At 33.5% G+C, this 19,162-nt stretch overlaps 1 protein-coding gene across 1 annotated transcript in view; it reads right to left on the bottom strand.

Annotated features, from left to right (window-relative positions):
* The window catches only part of LEKR1 (leucine, glutamate and lysine rich 1), a 262,025-nt gene that overhangs the window by 114,284 nt on the left and 128,579 nt on the right, over positions 1-19,162 (bottom strand). The window contains exon 9 of the mRNA XM_068546148.1: positions 6,245-6,430. Coding sequence (XP_068402249.1) covers positions 6,245-6,430 — 186 coding nt within the window. The remainder of the gene's footprint in view (positions 1-6,244; positions 6,431-19,162) is intronic.

Raw genomic sequence — 19,162 nt, 5'->3', positions numbered from 1 at the left:
GAACCACCTTGAGCACTTATTAAAAGTAGAGAGTCTTAGAATCTCGGAGATACTCAGTATGTTCCGACTGATATGCAAGAATGTACATTTTCAATAGGTTCCTTTATTATCCCCACACATGCATTTCCACAGTCCCAGATGTTCTTGTGGTCAGGCAATTTTGGAAAACACTGTCCTAGCTTTAATTCCTAGAAAACTTGCTAGGCCAATGGTCCATTCTTGTGAGAGGGGTAAAGTCCACCACCTCTTTTTTTTTTTTAAAGGAAAAGGAGTTCAGTGTTTTCATATGCCTTTTTGGAATTGACAGAAATGATTAATGAGTTAACAGGCTTTGTCCCAACAGAGACCTGGGTTTGAATCTCAGCAATGTGACCATGGCCTACATCTCTATGTCTGATAGGAAGAATAAAAGCTTTCACATTAGAATACTGTGAGGATTAGATAAGGGAAAATTAGTCAAATGCTTAGTGCTAGTCAAATGACTGACACAGAGAGAGTTCCTAGTTAGTGAAAATGTTTTCCCTTTCTTCTCATTGTCTTTATTCCCATAAATCACTTTTTTTTTCAAACATAGAAAGGTAGTTACTTGACTTAACCCTTAACTACCTGTTACATGCAATATAAGATATGTTCCCTAATGTCTCACTGTTCTTTTAAGAAACTAAAACATTCAAGGAAATGGCTTATCTTAGAAACCAGATGAAAATGATGAAATAAAAGAGAAATAAGAATAATAATCTTTGGGGCAAATTGCATTTTTGGGAAAGTTATGTATAACTGTGAAATGTATTTTTTAGCAAATCTGTTCTAAATTTGTTCTTCTCTCTGAAGTCTAAAATAACAGCACGGCATAGTAAGAGTTTTATTTTACTTATAACTTCATTAATTTTTTAAATGAGTAATACAGTCAAGTGGTTCAAAATATTTTTTAAAGTATCAAATATACAGTTGAAATTGTTACACTGATATTCATAATATAAATAGGTCTATAATAGTCTTTTCTTTTAATATCTTTGTCTTGATTTTGGTAACAGGGTTACCCTCGCCTTGTAGGGTGAGTTGGGAAATATTTCCAATTTTTGGTTGTTTAGAAAATATTGTGTAAAATTAGGATCCTCTGTTCCTTGAAAGTTGGTAGAACTTGCTTGTTAAATAATCTAGCCCTTTCCTGGTGAGAAGATATTGCTGCAATTTCTTGAATAGTTATAGGAACATTTAATTTTTCTGAGTAAGTCTTGGTAAGATATATTTTTCTAATAATATGTCCATTTCATCTAAGATTTCAAAATTGTTGGCAAAAGTTGTTGGCAGTATTCACTTTTCTTTTTACTTTTTATCTATAGTCACTGTTTCTGTTTCAAGCCTTATATTTTTCATTTGTATCTTCTCTCTTCCTATGATCAAACTTGCTAGAGGTTTATCTATTTTATTTTATTTTTTTATCATTGTTTTGTTTTATTGATCTTCTTTATCATATTTTTGTTTTCTATTTCACTGACTGCTGCTTTTATTTTTATTGTATTTTTTCTTCTACGTTCTTTGAGTTTATTCCCTCCTTCTGATGTAAGTATTTAAAGCTATAGATCTCCCTCAAAGCACCACTTTGGCTACATCCCACAAGTTTTTGATGCATAGTGTTTTTTAATACCATTCAATTCCAGATATTTTATATTCATTATAATTTCTGCTTAAACCCCAAAGTTATTTAGCAGTGTGTTTTTGTAAAATTGTGAATGGTACAAGGATGCCCACTATCCCTATTCTAGTCAAAACTGTATATGAAGTCCTAGCCAGTATACATGTCATGAACCAACTGAGTGATCCAACTGAATAATCCTGAGGTCCAATGAAAAAAGAAAAAAGAAAAAGAAAAAAGAAAAAACGAGAGATAGGGAAATCTAACAAGCTTCTAGGTAAATGAATGAGTTATCTTTAAAGGAAAAAGAATAAGAGCTGTAGGTAGACTTCTCATTTGCAACACTGAAAGCTAGAAGTCAAAGCACTAGCATAAACAGTCTACTGAGAGAAAAGAACTCAAGTATTCTACACCTAGCTAAGTTAGCAATACATCCATCAAGTTGAGAATTATATTTTATTTTGAATTTCTAAGGAACATTTACAAAACTTGATCACGTACTCAACATAAAGAAAAGCTTAACAAATTCAAAGAGGTATTATGTCACATTATTTAATTAGAATATCCCTAAGTTAAATAAATAATAAAAAGTAACTCCCTTGCAAAACAAATTAGAAACTAAGAAATATATTCCTAGATAACCCTTTAACCTAAGAAAAAATAAGAAATACAGAGTATTTAGATAGCATTGAAAAAGAAAATAATATTAAAAGCTATGAGATACAAAGTTTACTCAAACAAAAATTTATACTTTGAAAGCCTCTATTATTAAACAAAAAAGATGAGAAATAAAAGAACTTAGTAGTCCTTTCAGAAGTCTAAAAAATGAAAACAAAAAACAAAAAGAAACCAGGAAGAAAAAATTAATAAACATAGAAGTCAAAGGTAATGTCATGGAAAATAAAAGTAGTAGAAAGCATTAAAAAACCAAACAAAAACCCAGAAGCTAGTTCTTTGAAAGCCTGATAAATAATAAGAGATAAATAAAAGTAGATACCATTAAAAATCAGAAATCAGGTATCACCACAGATAGAGGAGATATTTTAAAAATAAGAGTATTACATGCCATATTATGGATACAAATCTGAAATCTTAGAGAAAAATGAATGATTTCCTGTCAAAATATAAATAATGAAAACTGAGCTCAGAAGAACTGAAGATTTAAATAGTCAAATTACTACAGAAAACTCTGGAAACATTAAATAATTACCATTTAAAGAGGCACCAGAATCAGATGAGTTCATAATTGAATTTTACTTAATAATACTGGGTTCACATTCAAGTTTTATCTAACCTTTAAAAAACAGACAATCAAATGTTATTAAACCTATTTATTAACATCATTTACTTTTAACACAAAACTCTAATTAGTGCCCCTTAATAAAGAAAAATTATAGACCAATCTCATTTATAAATGTAGGTACTGAACTTATAAATAAAATATAACCATGTAGAAAATGATATGTAAAAAAGTAGTATCAGGAAATTTAGTAATATGAATCCATTTTACCAGTTGGTTAAAGGAGAAAAAACATGCTTAACATCAATAGATGCTGAAAAGGCATATAACAAAATCCAAAAGCATTTCTAATAAAACATTTAAGTAAAGTTGGAATAGAAGGAAAATATTTGATTAAAAATAAACAATATTGGGGCTTCCCTGGTGGCACAGTGGTTGAGAATCTGCCTGCTAATGCAGGGGACACGGGTTCGAGCCCTGGTCTGGGAAGATCCCACATGCTGCGGAGCAACTAGGCCCGTGAGCCACAACTACTGAGCCTGCGCGTCTGAAGCCTGTGCTCTACAACAAGAGAGGCCACGATAGTGAGAGGCCCGCGCACTGCGATGAAGAGTGGCCTCCGCTTGCCACAACTAGAGAAAGCCCTCGCACAGAAACGAAGACCCAACACAGCCAAAAATAAATAAATTTAAAAAAAAAAAATGAGTTCTTTGCATTGTCCATAAGAACAAATCTTCTAAAAAAAAAAAAAAAAAAAAACCACCAATATTTACCAAAAACCAAACATCAAATATAATTCCAAGTGGAAAAACACCGAATGATTTCAATTAAAATCAGGAAGTAGACAAGGATGATCACTGTCACCATAATTATTTAACACAGTTTCAGAGGTTCAAATGGATTTAATAAGATATGAACAAGACAAGAAATAAGATAAAATATATAAACATTGGAAAAGAATAGATGAACTCTTTTTGGGGGGCATTGGGGCTGGTCATATAAATGCACAGCTAGAAAATCCAAGAGACACTAAATAAAAACTACTAGAAGTAATATGAGAATTTTGTAAATTTAATGGATATGAGACAAATATATAAAAATCAATAGCCTTTTTTCATCTATCAATACCAGGACATTGAGATAGAGCAAATAGTTCATTCACAGTAGATGCAAATATGATAGTCATAAATTTTAAAAGAATGGCAAAGAAACATTCAAATAAAACTATAAAATTATATTAAAGAACATAAAACAACATAAGGACATACCATATCCTTGAATGAATAAACTTTTATAATATTAAAAAGACTTAGTATCACTAAAAATGTCAATTCTCTAAAAATTAGTGTAAATATAATGTAATCCCAATTAGAATCCCTGTTAATATCAGAATTTAATGATATTATCTTAAAGTTTATGTGGAAGAATACCTGCTGTGAATATGTAATACAAATATACAGACTGGAAGAGAAAAACTTTACTAGATATCTATCAGAGTCTTTGGATTAGAGGTAAATAAATGATCTTAAAGTTCAAATCAAAGAATAACTGCCTTCAAATATATATTTAAAAAGTAAGAACAAAGGAGAGAGAATAAACTTTACCAGCTATGAGAATATACTGTTAAGTCAAATGAATATGATATTAATGGTACATCTAATAAATTAGTGGAACAAAAAAGAGAATACAATAATAGATACTAGCATTTGTGAAATTTTGACATATGACAGGTAGTAGGTTTATTTAGTGGGAGAAGGATGGATTATTTAATACATAATACTGATACAACTGGCTATGTATTTGGAAAGAATAAAACTGGAGCCCCAAATCTCACATCATATAAAAAATAAATTCCATATATGCTACTGACTTAAATGAAAGAAAAACCAAGAGACCATATGTATAATCTAGGAATGGAATGGACTGTTTTAACCAAGACTAACCAGAAACAATAAAAGACATTAATTTGATGATACCCAAAAGAAAAACTTTGATATGGTGCAATTTACTGTGAAAAGTCAATAGACAAATTATACATTAGAAAAAAATTGAATAGAGAAGATAATTACTTTACTATACAAACTGCTCTTAAAAGTTGTTAAGGAAAATTCTAGTAATACAATAGAACATTGGCAAAATCTATGAATAGGTAATTCACAAGAGAAAAATTAAAATATATGATTTTAAAGTTTGTATCTAGTTTCATATTGCTTCTAAATTCATGTGACAACTTCTCTTCTCTTTCAGAATCAGTTCCTCTCCAGATTTCTCTAGTCTGTGGTGTGCTCCCATCATTAAAGACTTCCAAGCAAAGAAGTTAAGAGCCCTCTGTGACTTCTTTCTCGCCCTTGTCTACTCAGCCAGGTGTTTACCTCTCTATTTCTGGGTAGTTCTCTCAACCCTGATTCTATTTGAACCTTCCCAGTGTGGCCATGGAGAGGGCCAAGGAGACATAGTGGGATAAGCATGAGTCTTGGAGTCCAACTAGGTTTGCTTTCACTCCCTGCCATTTACCAGCTATGTGGGAACAAGTATGTTACCTCTCTGGACCTTCATTCTCTCCTCTGTAAGATGGGATAATTATACCTGCTATTCATGATCATTGTGAGAAGTGACAGAAGTAATTTACGTACAGTGCTAACATGGTTTCTAGCACACATTAGGACCTAAAAAATGTTAGTTCTCTACCCTACTTCAGTTTCTTATGGTTAGTCTAGGGACTGGGTTACCAGCAAAGATATTTTCTAAATGGCTACCTGACTCCAATTTCTTGATATTTGGAACACCTCCATACGTTGATAGTAGCTTAATTTTGCTAAAACACTGCTTGTGTTATATCATTCTCCTGATTACCAATTTTCAAAGATTCCTCATTGCCTTCAGGAAAAAGTACAAATCCCATAACATATTCATTGTTCTAAGGTAAAAATTTTAAAGCCTTGCCCAAGGTTTCCAAAACATAATTTTTAACCTTTTCATTTGGGAAAATGAAGGAATGCCTAAAATTTTGGAATCACCTTATATAACAGCATATGCTATATTTTCCTTCAGTATTCTAAACCACCATCCACTGGGAATAATGATATACAAAAGAAAATTCTACTTTGTTTTCCTGAAATCTCACTTTGTACTTGAAATGTCTTTAATATATTCACTTAATACTTGCCACTCTAAATGGCAGAATAGGAATGGATGATAGCAAACATTTATCACAGAAACAGTTATTGGCATTGTTATTAATAATTAGGCATATTTACAACACAAACTAGTTAAAACAAGATTTTGTTGCGATCATGAGAGAAATTAAAATTTAGACATTACTTTTTTATGTCTAGTTGCTAACAACAGCAAAAAAATAATTCTTTTACCTAGTACTTCCTTTTGCAAGTCATGGCATCTGGTTTGCAAGTTTACTTCCTGTTTTTTGGATGTCTCAATTTGCTGAGATCTCAATATGGCTGCATCTGACAACCATTTCAGATTTTTCATTTCCTCTTCAAGGCATACATTATTTCTCTGGGACACTGTCAAACTTTTATTTAGCATCTTTATTTCTGTAAAGAAAATTCAAAGTTTACAAATAGATAACACTGGATCATAAAACATTTCTTAAAAAATGATTATTTTCTTTTAGAAAATGAATAGTTGAAAGCCAACATGACTTCTCTGAGAGTATAGTGACACCTAACCAAAAAGTTAAGTTTTAATTTAGTAGTTATTCTGAAAAAGAAATGAAAAAAGGATTGTATTGCTAAATGATGCATGAAACCTTTTAGTAGTTTTTTTAAGCCTTTAAATTGTATTAAATGGCAATCCTTCCTGCTTTTTAAATACTCACGTGAATGAATAAAATAATATCCATGTAATGTTCTGGGTTTTATTGAAATTAAATTGTTTTCTTGGCAACATGATTCAGAAAAGTAAATTTAAATGTGCTAGCATGAGCTGGTTAGGAAGTATTTCTAGGAGATAACTAGGACATATTCTATACGAATTATGAAGAAAGGTGGTAGGGGTGGAGAGAAATAAAAGGATATAGTATCTAAAACTAATAAATTTATGGGCAGAAAGTATTAGCTAATATATCTTAATGGTTCTAATAACACTCTGTCCCCTCAAAAGAAGAGCAGAATTTCATCATAGCAATCAATTCTCATTATTCTATCCACTTAGATTAAGTTTAATAAAAATATGCCTTCACAGCATTATGTAGATTTAAATGTGCTAATTTTATATAATTTTGTGAGAAATGCATGGAACATTTTATCCTTCAGAATGATAATTATCAAGGTCTCCCTTGCTTAGTGTTTTCAGCACTGCTGCCTTAAGCCACCATTAAAATATACAAACACACATGCAATAATAATAAAAATACTATAAAATTTGTACAACCACAATTAACTGAACTGATGAAGATGTGATCTACATGAAAATCTGGACAGTCTGCTTTTTCAGAGAGCTCACTTGGCATTTCTTCCTTGCTTAGCTCATCCTGGACTATGTGATGGATTTAGCGTGTTATTGGGTGTCAAAGGAGGTTGGCTTGGTTTACTGGTCTTGCAGCCATCACAGCAGAAATAGTAGCCGCATGGGCCAGCGAAGACCAGAAGTAGACATCCATGGGACAGACATGGCTGCAGAGGCAATATGGCCAGTAAATGGTTACAGGAGGGCTTCCCTGGTGGCGCAGTGGTTGAGAATCTGCCTGCCAATGCAGGGGACACGGGTTCGAGCCCTGGTCTGGGAAGATCCCACATGCCGCGGAGCAACTGGGCCCGTGAGCCACAATTGTTGAGCCTGCGCGTCTGGAGCCTGTGCTCCACAACAAGAGAGGCCGCGATAGTGAGAGGCCCACGCACCGCGATGAAGACTCAATTAAGAGTGGCCCCCGCTTGCCGCAACTGGAGAAAGCCCTCGCACAGAAATGAAGACCCAACACAGCCATAAATTAATTAATTAATTAATTAAATTTAAAAAAAAATAGTTACAGGAGAAGTAAAGCAGGACGCTGAACAGAGCACAGAGAAGAGAACATGCCCCAAGGGATGGTGATGAGTAGGATCAGGAATGTGGTCTAAGCAGAGAAAAGCAAAATGCCTTTCTGTGGGAAGAAAGTACATCTGGAAGAAAAAGTGGCATTTAAGGTAGACCTAGGGCATGAACACAAGGGGTCTTGGCACCATCTTCACCTTTAATTCCTACTCAAAATGGAAAACCTAGAGAAATAATTTGTCAGGGATCAAATAAGCGGGGGTCTACTATATTCCAATGGTTCCTTTATATGGGAATCTTTTCCCCTTGGAATAGCTATATGCTTCTAAAATTTTATGGATATGTTCCCATTTGTGTGAGGAAAAGTACTAACACAGTAGTACATAGAATTTTTTTTTTTTTAAATTACACTATACTAGGTGTGCTTTATTTATTTATTAATGGCTGTGTTGGATCTTCGTTTCTGTGCGAGGGCTTTCGCTAGTTGTGGCAAGCGGGGGCCACTCTTCATCACGGTGCGCGGGCCTCTCACTATCGCGGCCTCTCCTGTTGCGGAGCACAGGCTCCAGACGCGCAGGCTCAGTAATTGTGGCTCACGGGCCCATTTGCTCCGTGGCATGTGGGATCTTCCCAGACCAGGGCTCGAACCCGTGTCTCCTGCATTGGCAGGCAGATTCTCAACCACTGCGCCACCAGGGAAGCCCAGAATTTTTTTTTTAATGTAGTTAAAGAAAACAAGGAGGTTGCAATTTTTCTTCAGGCCTAAAAAGTCTTCCCGGGTAATTTTTCTAGCCATAATGGTAGCTTCTTATGGCTGAATAAACTGTACCATACCGTAACCATATCTGTCTATGATTAAGTCAGAATGACATTGCAGAGGAGTGCACACATGCTGTGACCTATTTATCGTTTGCCAGAATGGTACTGCTTAGGTTCACAGGCTGACTCTCTTAGTGTACACTACTATCTGTCTCTAAAATAACTCCTTGTGTCAATGTGACTTTCTATCTGACATTAAAAGAATAAGAATTTGCAATACAAATTCATTTGTGAAACATATTCTAACACATGGAAAAGTACAGTAAGATTTTTAACAGGAGGTTTCTAACATGGAAATAGGAGAGTAAACTCAATGGGGGTCAATTAACTCACCCTTGGCAAATTATACATCCCCTGTACCTATGGCAATCCTGGTGTCAAATACTTAATCCTACTTTCATCATTAATACAACTTCGTAATTGTCACTTATGTGTCCCAATTTGGGTTCATAAATTATGATCAACCTATTCTGGTCATTGTACCCACCATACACTTTCCCTGTCTTTGCACCGCCCCATGAAGAAGGTCCTCCTAGCCTCATACGTTGGACCTACCACAGCTCTTAGGCTACCTCTGCCTGGAAATCTTTCCTGACCAGATCTGTAACTTGCGCCAATTACACCATTTCTATGGCACTGATCATATGCATACATGTGACCTACTATTAGACTGTAAGTTATTTTAGGCCAGAGGTAATATCTCATTCATTTTTTATTCCTCCCATAATTTCTGCCACAACATTCTAGAATTAATAGAAGCTCAATAAATAGCTACTAAATGAGTAAAGGCATTATTGCACAAAGCTTCTAATATACCACTAGTTGAAAATCCTAAATATGTGTTTATCTTAACTCTCCCTTCACTTCAGAGGCAAGCATTTTGAGCCCCAAATTATTTAATGTAAGACTTGATAAGGCAGTAAATACACACATCTAAAAGAAGGAAACATTTTTAATAGGATAAGCAAATAGGCCTATTCTATCCCCAATTTCATCAATTTTATGAAAAATGTGGACTACATTTCTAAGCCTAATTCAGAACTTGAATTTTAAAAGTTCAAGAGCTATTCGGTCAATAGTTATTTTAAGAGTGGAAGCAAATTGATTCTATGCTTGCTAAAATATTCTGCCTTGGTAAAAACATTTTTTTCTGAAATTTCTTCTACTAAAATAGCTATGCTCTGATTTGAGAAAACCTAATCTATGAAAAGTTAGACTTAAAAATATTGATTACATAAAGTGATAACCACTAGTTAGAAGAATAGGAAATACTTCATTTGTATCTTCTACTTAATATTCAGCATACTTTGTCAGCAAGAAAATATTAAACAATGCCTTTTTCTAGAAACTTCCTTCCTATTTTGGACTTTGATTTTAAATGTAAATTAATTTTAATGTGAAAATCTTTCAAAGTATCTGAATAATGTGTGCAGTATATACGGGGTTTACTACATTTATTAGTTTGCTAGGGCTGCCATAACAGAGTATCACAGACTGGGTGGCTTAATCAATAGAAATTCATTTCTCACAGTTCTGTTGGCTAGACGTCTGAGATCAAGGTGTCAGGGTTGGTTTCTTCTGAGGGTCATAAAGGACAGATCTGTTCCAGGCCTCTCTACTTGGCCTGTAGATGGCCGCCTTCTCCCTGTGTCTTCACATTGTCTTCTCTCTGTGTGTGTCTGTTTCTAAACTTCCTCTTCTTGTAAGGATACCAGTTATTTTGGATTAGAGCCCACCCGTTTAAATTTAATTGTTTCTTTAAGAACCCTAACTCCAAATATAGTTATATTCCAAGGTACCAGGGAGTTAGGACTTCAACATACGAATTTGAGAGAGACACATTTCAGCCCATAATGCTGTATTTTAGAATAATTATTGGCATTTATGTTGTGATTATAAATATGCAAAAATAGGTGAGCATGTGGAGTATAGAAGATAAAATGGAAAACTGAAAACAACTGTGTTAGTATAGATGAATTAGGAGTTTATTTTACTTCTTATAAAAATGTTTCAAGTTTTATTTTACGTCAACTTTTCAAATGAAGAACTATGCCGTGCAGAATCAACTCACACCATAAGGAAAAATCCATGTGATCACAAATAAAATCTAGTATAGAAAAAAAGTATGCTATTTAAAATGTTTGTAATATTGTCAAAGTTTATAGCCGATAGATGTTTTTAGCTTTTAAAGTAAGTGTGACAGAATTTGCTAGCTGATGCAAGTATAATTATTAGTATTAATCTCATACAATTTATTTGTCTTGATAAAATTTTTCTGTTGTTCTTAGTCCTGTTAGCTTAGTCAATGAACTTAAAATTATGTTACATCATTAAGTTTTTAGGAAGCCTCTATAACCTTATTACCAAGGCATACTGATATAAAATAATATTAAAAAACTCTGAAACACTAGATTTATTATTTAATGAAGGGATCATAAAACACTATATAGGTTTTTTTAAAAAAAACTATTTTGAAATACTTAGAGATTTACAGGAAGTTGTAAAGAAATGTATAGGAAGGTCCTGTGTTGCTTTTATTCCTCCTCTCCCCATGTTGACATTTTGTATAACTACAGTACTCTATCAAAATGAAGAAACTGCTCTTGGTATAATCCACAGAGCTAATTCAGATTTCACCAGTTATACACACCTTTCTGTGTGTGTGTGTGTGTGTGTGTGTGCATAGCTCTATGCAATTTTATCACATATGTAGCTTTGTATAACTACCAACATGACCAAAACATAGGATTATTCTATCACCACAAACCTACCTCCTGCTACCCCTTTATAGCCACACCTACTCCTATCCCCACCACTATCCCTAATCCCTGGCAACAACTAATCTGTTTTCCTTCTCTATGATTTTGTTATTTCAAGAATGCTACATAAATAGACTTATATAATATGTAACCTTTTTGAGGCTGGATTTTTTTCACGCAGCATAGTCCCTTGAGCATGTATTAATAATCTGTACCTTTTTTATTGCTGAGTAGTACCCCAGTTTGTTCTTCATTCACTGAAGGACATTTGGGTTGTTTCCAATTTTGGTTATTATGAATAAAGCTGCTATGAACGTGTATGTACAGGTATCTGCATGAACTTAGGTTTTCACTTCTTTGGGACAAATGCCTAAAAGTGCAACAGCTGGGTCATGTGGTAAGTGCCTTTTTAGTTTTAGAGGAAACTGAAAAATTATTTTCTAGAATGGCTGTACCATGTTACATTCCCACCAGCAATATTGATTTGGTTTCTCTGATCCTTGCCAACACTTGCTTTGCTCAATTAAAATTTTAGACATTGTAGTAGATATATAGTAGTATCTCATTATGGTTTTAATTTGCATTTCCCTAATGACTAATGATATTGAACATTTTTTTCTTGTGCTTATTTGCCACCTGTATATCCTCTTTGATGAAATTTCTGCTCATTTATTTTGCCCATTTTCCAATTGCACTATTTTTTTGATGTAGAGCTTTGAGAGTTTATAAAAAATAGATTCTAGATACAAGCCCTTTGTCAGATATGTGCTTTGCAAATATTTTCTCCCAGTCTGTAACTTGCCTTTCCATCCTTTTAACAGGGTCTTTCGCAGAGGCAAAGTTTTTAATTTTGCTGTGGTCCAATTTATCAATTTTTCCTTTTATGTATCATGCTTTTAAGTTCAAGTCTAAGAATCCTAGGTTACAAAGATTTTCTTTTTTTCCTAAAAGTTTAATAATTTTATATTTTACATTTAAGTCTATGATCCATTTTAAGTTAAATTTTTTATAAGGTGTGAGGTTTGGATCAAAGTTTTTGATATCCAGCACCACTTGTTGAAAAGGCTAGGCTATCCTCTACTGAATTGCTGTGCACCCTTGTCAAAAATGAGTTGGGCTGTATAAAACATATAAGCTACAAGGATATGTTGTAAAATACAGGGAATATAATGAACATTTTATAATAACTATAAATGGAATATAACCTTTAAATATTGTGAATCACTATGTTGTACACCTGAAACTTATAAAATATTGTACATCAACTATACCTCAATAAAAAAAAAAACCCAGTTGGGCATATTCGTGTGGGTCTAAATAAATATATATACATATATATTTAATTTTAACATTTAATTGTGAAATAATTGACATTCATCACTGTATAAGTTTAAGGGGTACACCATGATGGTCTAATTTACATAGAGTGTGAAATGATTACCACAATAGGTTTAGTAATACCCATAATTTCATATAGATACAATAAAAAGAAAAAAAATTCTCCTTGTGATGAGAACTCTCAGGATTTACTCTCTTAACAACTTTCCTATATCTCATAGAGCAGTGTTAACTATAGTCATCATGTTGTACATTATGTCCCTAGTAATTATTTATCTTATAACTGGAAGTTTGTACATTTTGACAACCTTACTCCAACTCCCCCTCTCCCTCCCCACCTCCACCTCTGATAGCCACAAATCTGATCTCTTTTTCTATGAGTCTGGTGTATAGTTTTTCTTGTTTGTTTATTTATTTATTTATTTGTTTATTTATTTAGATTCTAAATACAAGGAGATCATACAGTATTCGTCTTTCTCTGACTTATTGGGGTGGCCAAAAAGTTCATTTGGAATTTTCCATAAGCTGTAACGGAAAAACCCGAATGAAATTTTTGGCCATCCCAATGTTTCACTTAGCATAACATCTTCAAGGTCAATTCATGTTGTCCCAAATGGTAGGATTTCCGTTTTTATGGCTGAATAATATTCCATTGTATATATATACACACACACACACACCCCCATTCACCCATTAATGGATACAGGTTGTTTCCATGTCTTGGCTATTGTAAATAATGCCACTATGAACATGGGGGTACAGATATATTTTGGAGTTAGTGTTAATAAACTCAGGTAAAAGCTTAATTGAATAGTCAAGACAACAAACTAGAAATAAGAAACAGTAACAAAATAAAAGGGTGTCATTATAACTGACATTAAGCCCTAATAATTTTTGTAAATAGGAAATAAACCAAAATAAAATTATAACATTTTAACAGTTTTAAAGTATAATAAGTTCATTTCACCATTTATACCAGCATTGTCCAATAGAAATACAATGCAAGCCACATATATACATTAAAAATTTCTAGTAGCCACATTAAAAATGTAAAAAGAAACATGTAAAATTAATTTTAACAGTGTAATTTAATTCCACATATCCAAAATACTACCATTTCTAAGACAGGCTAGAGCCACATTCAAAGTGCTCAATAGCTCTGTGTGGCTGGTGGCTACCATATTGGACAATGTAGGTCTATATACTTCCTAGGCTTTTGGTCATCTTTTTGTGTAGGTGTGATAGTTACTCAAGCTTTACAAGAATTAACCTTCAAAAGCATTACACTCTATTTTCTCTGAATCTAAATTTAAGATAAAGATTATTTACTTAAAATTTTATATTGTGAAATTGGCATGTTTATATATTTACTAGAACTGCTGCTAATTTTAAAGTGTGCTCAAATTGATCAGAGATTATAAAAAGGCAAGTATCAGCATATTTGTAGTTTTGCATATACTGGTACATGTTTGTATATATGTACCCTGAGGCTTCGATTGTGCCGATAACATTTAGTAAGAAGAAATTTTTTAAAAAGAGGGGGAAAAACCCTTACAATAATATAGCTTCACTTTCACACACCCCAATTGTTATGGTCACTAAGCTCTTGCCTGGAAATTAAATATACTGTTCTTGTGTATGTATTTCCATCTCCGAGCTTCTGCAATCACCACTGTGTAACTTCCAAACAAAGCCCTCACACTTCTGATATAAAAGCGATATGATTTATTATAATGGTAAATGTTAAAGTTAAGGTTTGAAAACTACCTCCTGTCTTCTCATGTTAGATAAAATGTAATACTACTTGATTCTTCAATACCACTTTTAGGAATTAACTATGTTAAAGAAAAAAATGGGACAACATCATAGAGATTCATGAGTAAAGATGTTCACTGAAACCTTATTTATAAAAGCAAAAACTATGATCAACCTAAATGTCCACAAATAGAAAGCCAGTTAAATAAGTTAAGATACATTCCTACAATGAGATGTTATGTCAACATAGTTTATACAGTTAGTTGGCATGACTGTATATTTCCATGATATATTATTAAGTATATATATCTATGTGGTGAAAATAAAGATTAGAAAGTTCTATATCAAAATGTTAACAGCAGATATCTTTGTGTAATGAGATTGTAGATGATGTTCACTTCCTTCCTTGTTCTTTTTCTGTATTTTCTATGTGTTAACATTGAGGCTATTTTATGTTTATAGTCAGAAAAATCCTTAAAGGCATTTGAATTTGAAGGAAAAAAAAGCATCATCAAGTTTTGCATTTCCCTCCTTAAAGTTCAAAAAATAAGTTTCAAACAAGCTTTAAAAATCAGATTGAGAATTTTACTACTGATAGTAACCCATAGCTTCAGGCAGACATAACTCATAAACAAAGCCTCTCCTTTCTCCTTACTCTCTCTCCCTAGATATAGAAGTAATAAGTGAGCATTATCAAAAACATTTAGAAAATACTCAGAGGTTTTAAAAGGAACATAAAAATTATCAGATTTAATCTGGGTTAAAATTTGGGTGTCCTTTATTTCCATTTAAATTCTACAATGTTCACTGAGCACCTACACTGTGACAGGCAAAATTCTCTCAAAACACTAGGAAGACAGCATTCAGCAAAGCCATCAAAATTCCTGTCCTCCTGAAGATTATAGCCTAGTGTGAGGAGTCTGGCAGTAAACACATAAATCAGTAAATGGATAAGAATATTTCTGACAGTGATAAATGTTATTAAAAATGAAGCAGAAAAATAGGATAGAGAAGTGTAAGGGAAGACTACTTTAACTAGGATGGCCAGCAAAGATCTCTCTGAAGAGGTGACATCTGAAACAAGACGTAAGTCATAAGAAAGGGCAGCTACTTGTTCTGGGAGATCCTTAGCTTTCTTTTTCTTTCATTTTCTAACATGCTTTCTTTTTCTAACATTTAACTATAAAAAATTTAAAATATACAGAAAAGTTGGAAGAACTGTACTGTGAACTCAAATATACACACCACCTAGATTCTCCAATTAACATTTTACTATATTTGCTTTATAACATAGCTATTCCTCTATCCATCTTACATATTTTTGCATTTCAAGATAAGTCAATATATTTGACTCCCTAAATACTTCAGCAGGCACATTGTTAATTAGTGTTCAATATAGATTTCTATTCTTTTTTTTTTAATAATTAGGTCAGTTTTCTTTTTTTTTTTTTTAATTAATTAATTTATTTATTTATGGCTGTGTTGGGTCTTTGTTTCTGTGCGAGGGCTTTCTCTAGTTGTGGCAAGCGGGGGCCACTCTTCATCACGGTGTGCGGGCCTCTGTCGCGGCCTCTCTTGTTGTGGAGCACAGGCTCCAGATGCGCAGGCTCAGTAATTGTGGCTCACGGGCCTAGCTGCTCTGCAGCATGTGGGATCTTCCCAGACCAGGGCTCGAACCCGTGTCCCCTGCATTGGCAGGCAGATTCTCAACCACTGCGCCACCAGGGAAGCCCCTAGATTTCTATTTTTTGAGTGAAATATACCCACAAAGAAATGCATAAATCTCAAATGTACCAATAGATGAGTTTTGAAAAATCCATCACTGTGTAACCCAAACCTCTATCAAAGTAGAGAGCATTACTATCACCAAAGAAAGTGCCCTCATGCCCCCTTTCCAGTCAATCCTCCCCTCTGAGGTAACTTCTGTTTTGTTTTTTTTTTTCCCACTATAGATTAGTTTTGCCTATTCTAGAACATCATATAAATGGAATCTTACAATGTGCATTATTTGTGTAAGGTTACTTTCAGGCAGCGTAATATTTTTGATGTTTATCCAAGTTACTGCATTACTGTAGTTCATTCTATATTCCACTGTTTATTCAGCCGTTTTTTTTGATAATCCATCCTACTGATGTACTTCTGGGCTTTTACCAACTTAAGGCTATTTTGAATAAAGCTTGAATAAAGTTGCTGAATATTTTTATGGACATATGTTTTCATTTGGGGGAGATGGTAAATTCCAAAGAGAAGAATTTCAGAGACATCAGACAGATGTATCTTTAGTTTTATTAAAAAAACTGTCAGATCCTTTTTCAAAGTGGCTGTAACATTTTATACTCTCACCAATTTGTTTGAGAGTTCCAGTTGCCCTCCTTCCTCACCAAAATTTGCTGTTGTCATTTTTTTTCATTTTAGCCAACCTAGTGTGTATGTACTGGTATCTCACTGTGGTTTCAATCTGCATTTCCCTATGACTCATAATGCTGAGCACCTTTTCATGTCCTTATTGGTCATTTGTGTATCTTTCCTTGTAAAGTGTCTATTCAAATCTTTTGGCCATTTTTGGTTGGATCACTTGTCCTTTTACTATTGACTTGTAGGTGTTCTTTATGTAACTCGGACAGCAGTCCTTTGTCACAGATTTTTTGAATATTTTCTCTGTCTGTGTCTTACCTATTCATTTTCTTAACGGCATCTTTTGATGAGCGTAAGTTTTTAACTTGATTAAGTCTAATTCATCAATTTTTGTTCTTTTGTTATTCTTACTTCTGTGTACTATCCAAGAAACCTTCATTTACTATCAATTCATGAAGATATTTTCCTGTTTCTTCTTTTATTGTTTTAGCTTTTATATTTAGCTCTGATTAATCCTGAATTAATTTTTATGGAGTTAAGGAGTCAAGGTATATTTTCCTATATGGCTATTCAGTTGTTCCAGCACAGTTGGTTGAAAGACTTTCTTTTTCCCATGGAATTGTTTTGGTGCCTTGTCAAAAGTGAAATGATCATTATCAACAGGGGTCATTTACAAGGCTATTTTGTTCCATTGATCTATTGTTGATCCATATGCCAGTATTACACTGACTTGACTACTGTGATTTTATAATAAATCTTAGAGTCAGATGATGTTAATTCTCCATTATTATTAGCTTTTTGTATTTTTTTTAGTGGTTGCTCTAGGGATTATACATCCTTAATTTCTTAGTCTACATAGAATGAATGTTGCACCATGTCACATAAAATACAAAAAGCGTGCAACCATATGGATCTATTACCCCATCCCCCTGTCCTTTATGCTCTAGCTGTCATATGTTAAATCAACATACTTTATAACCTCCACCATATGATATTATAATTCTTACTTTAAATGAGCATAGACAGTTTTTCAATTCAAAGGAAAAAATAGTTTCATATTTACTGATATTTATTACTTATGGTACATTTTAACCCTTCCCTGGGGCTCTGTTCACTTTTTTCAGTGTTTATCTCTCTTCTTCAAATTGAATAATTTCTAATGATCTATCTTAAAGTTCATTGATTCTTTCTTTGGTAATCACAATATGCTATAAAAGTCTATCCAGTAAATTTTTATTTTAGATATTGTATTTTTTAATTCTTGACTTTCCAATTTTTAATAGTTTCTTGCTGAGATTTTCTCTCTTTTCATTCATTATTAGCTTATTTTCCTCTATGTCATTGAACATAGTTAACAGCTGATTTGAAATCCTAGTCAGCTAATGATATCATCTGGCCCACCTCAGGGTTGGTCTCTATTGACTGTCTACTCTTTTGAGTAGAAGCCATTTTCCTGTTTCTTCCCAGTTCAAGTAGTTTTGGATTGTATCCTAAACATTGCGGATGTTATGTTATGGAGACACTGGATTCTGTTATGTTCCTCTGGAGTATTGATATTTTTTCATTTTTTTGGTATTGCTTTGTTTTAACAGGTAGTTAACTTGGCTGAACTCAAATACTAAAGACTGTTTCCCCTAGGGTAGGTAGCAGGTAATGTCAATTGCTTTAGCCTTAGATGAGCTACTTAAGAGTCTTCCCTGTACACACATATTCTAGGGATAAGCCAGAGATTTGGGAAGAGTTTATATGCAAAATTTGAGCTCTCACTTTCTCTTTTCAAGGATATCCTCTCACTTCTCAAAGCTGGGGCTGCCTTGATTTCTGTCCTCCAGTCTTAAAGCCAAAAAGACTATAGATTTCTATCAAAGTTCTAGCTTCCCTGCTTGGAATAGATTGTACCCTGCCCTCAATCTAATAGCCATAAAAAAAACACCAAAACAAACAACAACAACAAACAGGGAATTCACCCAGTGCCATCCCCTTCTTTCAATTAAAAAAATAATAGATTTCTTTAGTTCAGTTTTAGGTTCATAGTAAAATTAAGCAGAAAGTACAGAGAATTCCCAGATACTCCCTGCCCCCCACACATGCATAGCTTCCCCCACCATCAACATCCTGCACCACAGTGGTACATTTTTTACAATTAATGAGCCTACATTGGCACATCATTACCATCCCAAATCTATAACTTACATTAAGGGTACACTCTTGGCGTTGTATATTCTATGGGTTTTGGCAAAATGTATAAGGACACCTATCCACCACTAT

Source organism: Eschrichtius robustus, chromosome 6, assembly GCF_028021215.1.
Source record: "Eschrichtius robustus isolate mEscRob2 chromosome 6, mEscRob2.pri, whole genome shotgun sequence".
Taxonomy (NCBI): domain Eukaryota; kingdom Metazoa; phylum Chordata; class Mammalia; order Artiodactyla; family Eschrichtiidae; genus Eschrichtius; species Eschrichtius robustus.
This window is presented reverse-complemented; position numbering and strand designations above follow the sequence as displayed.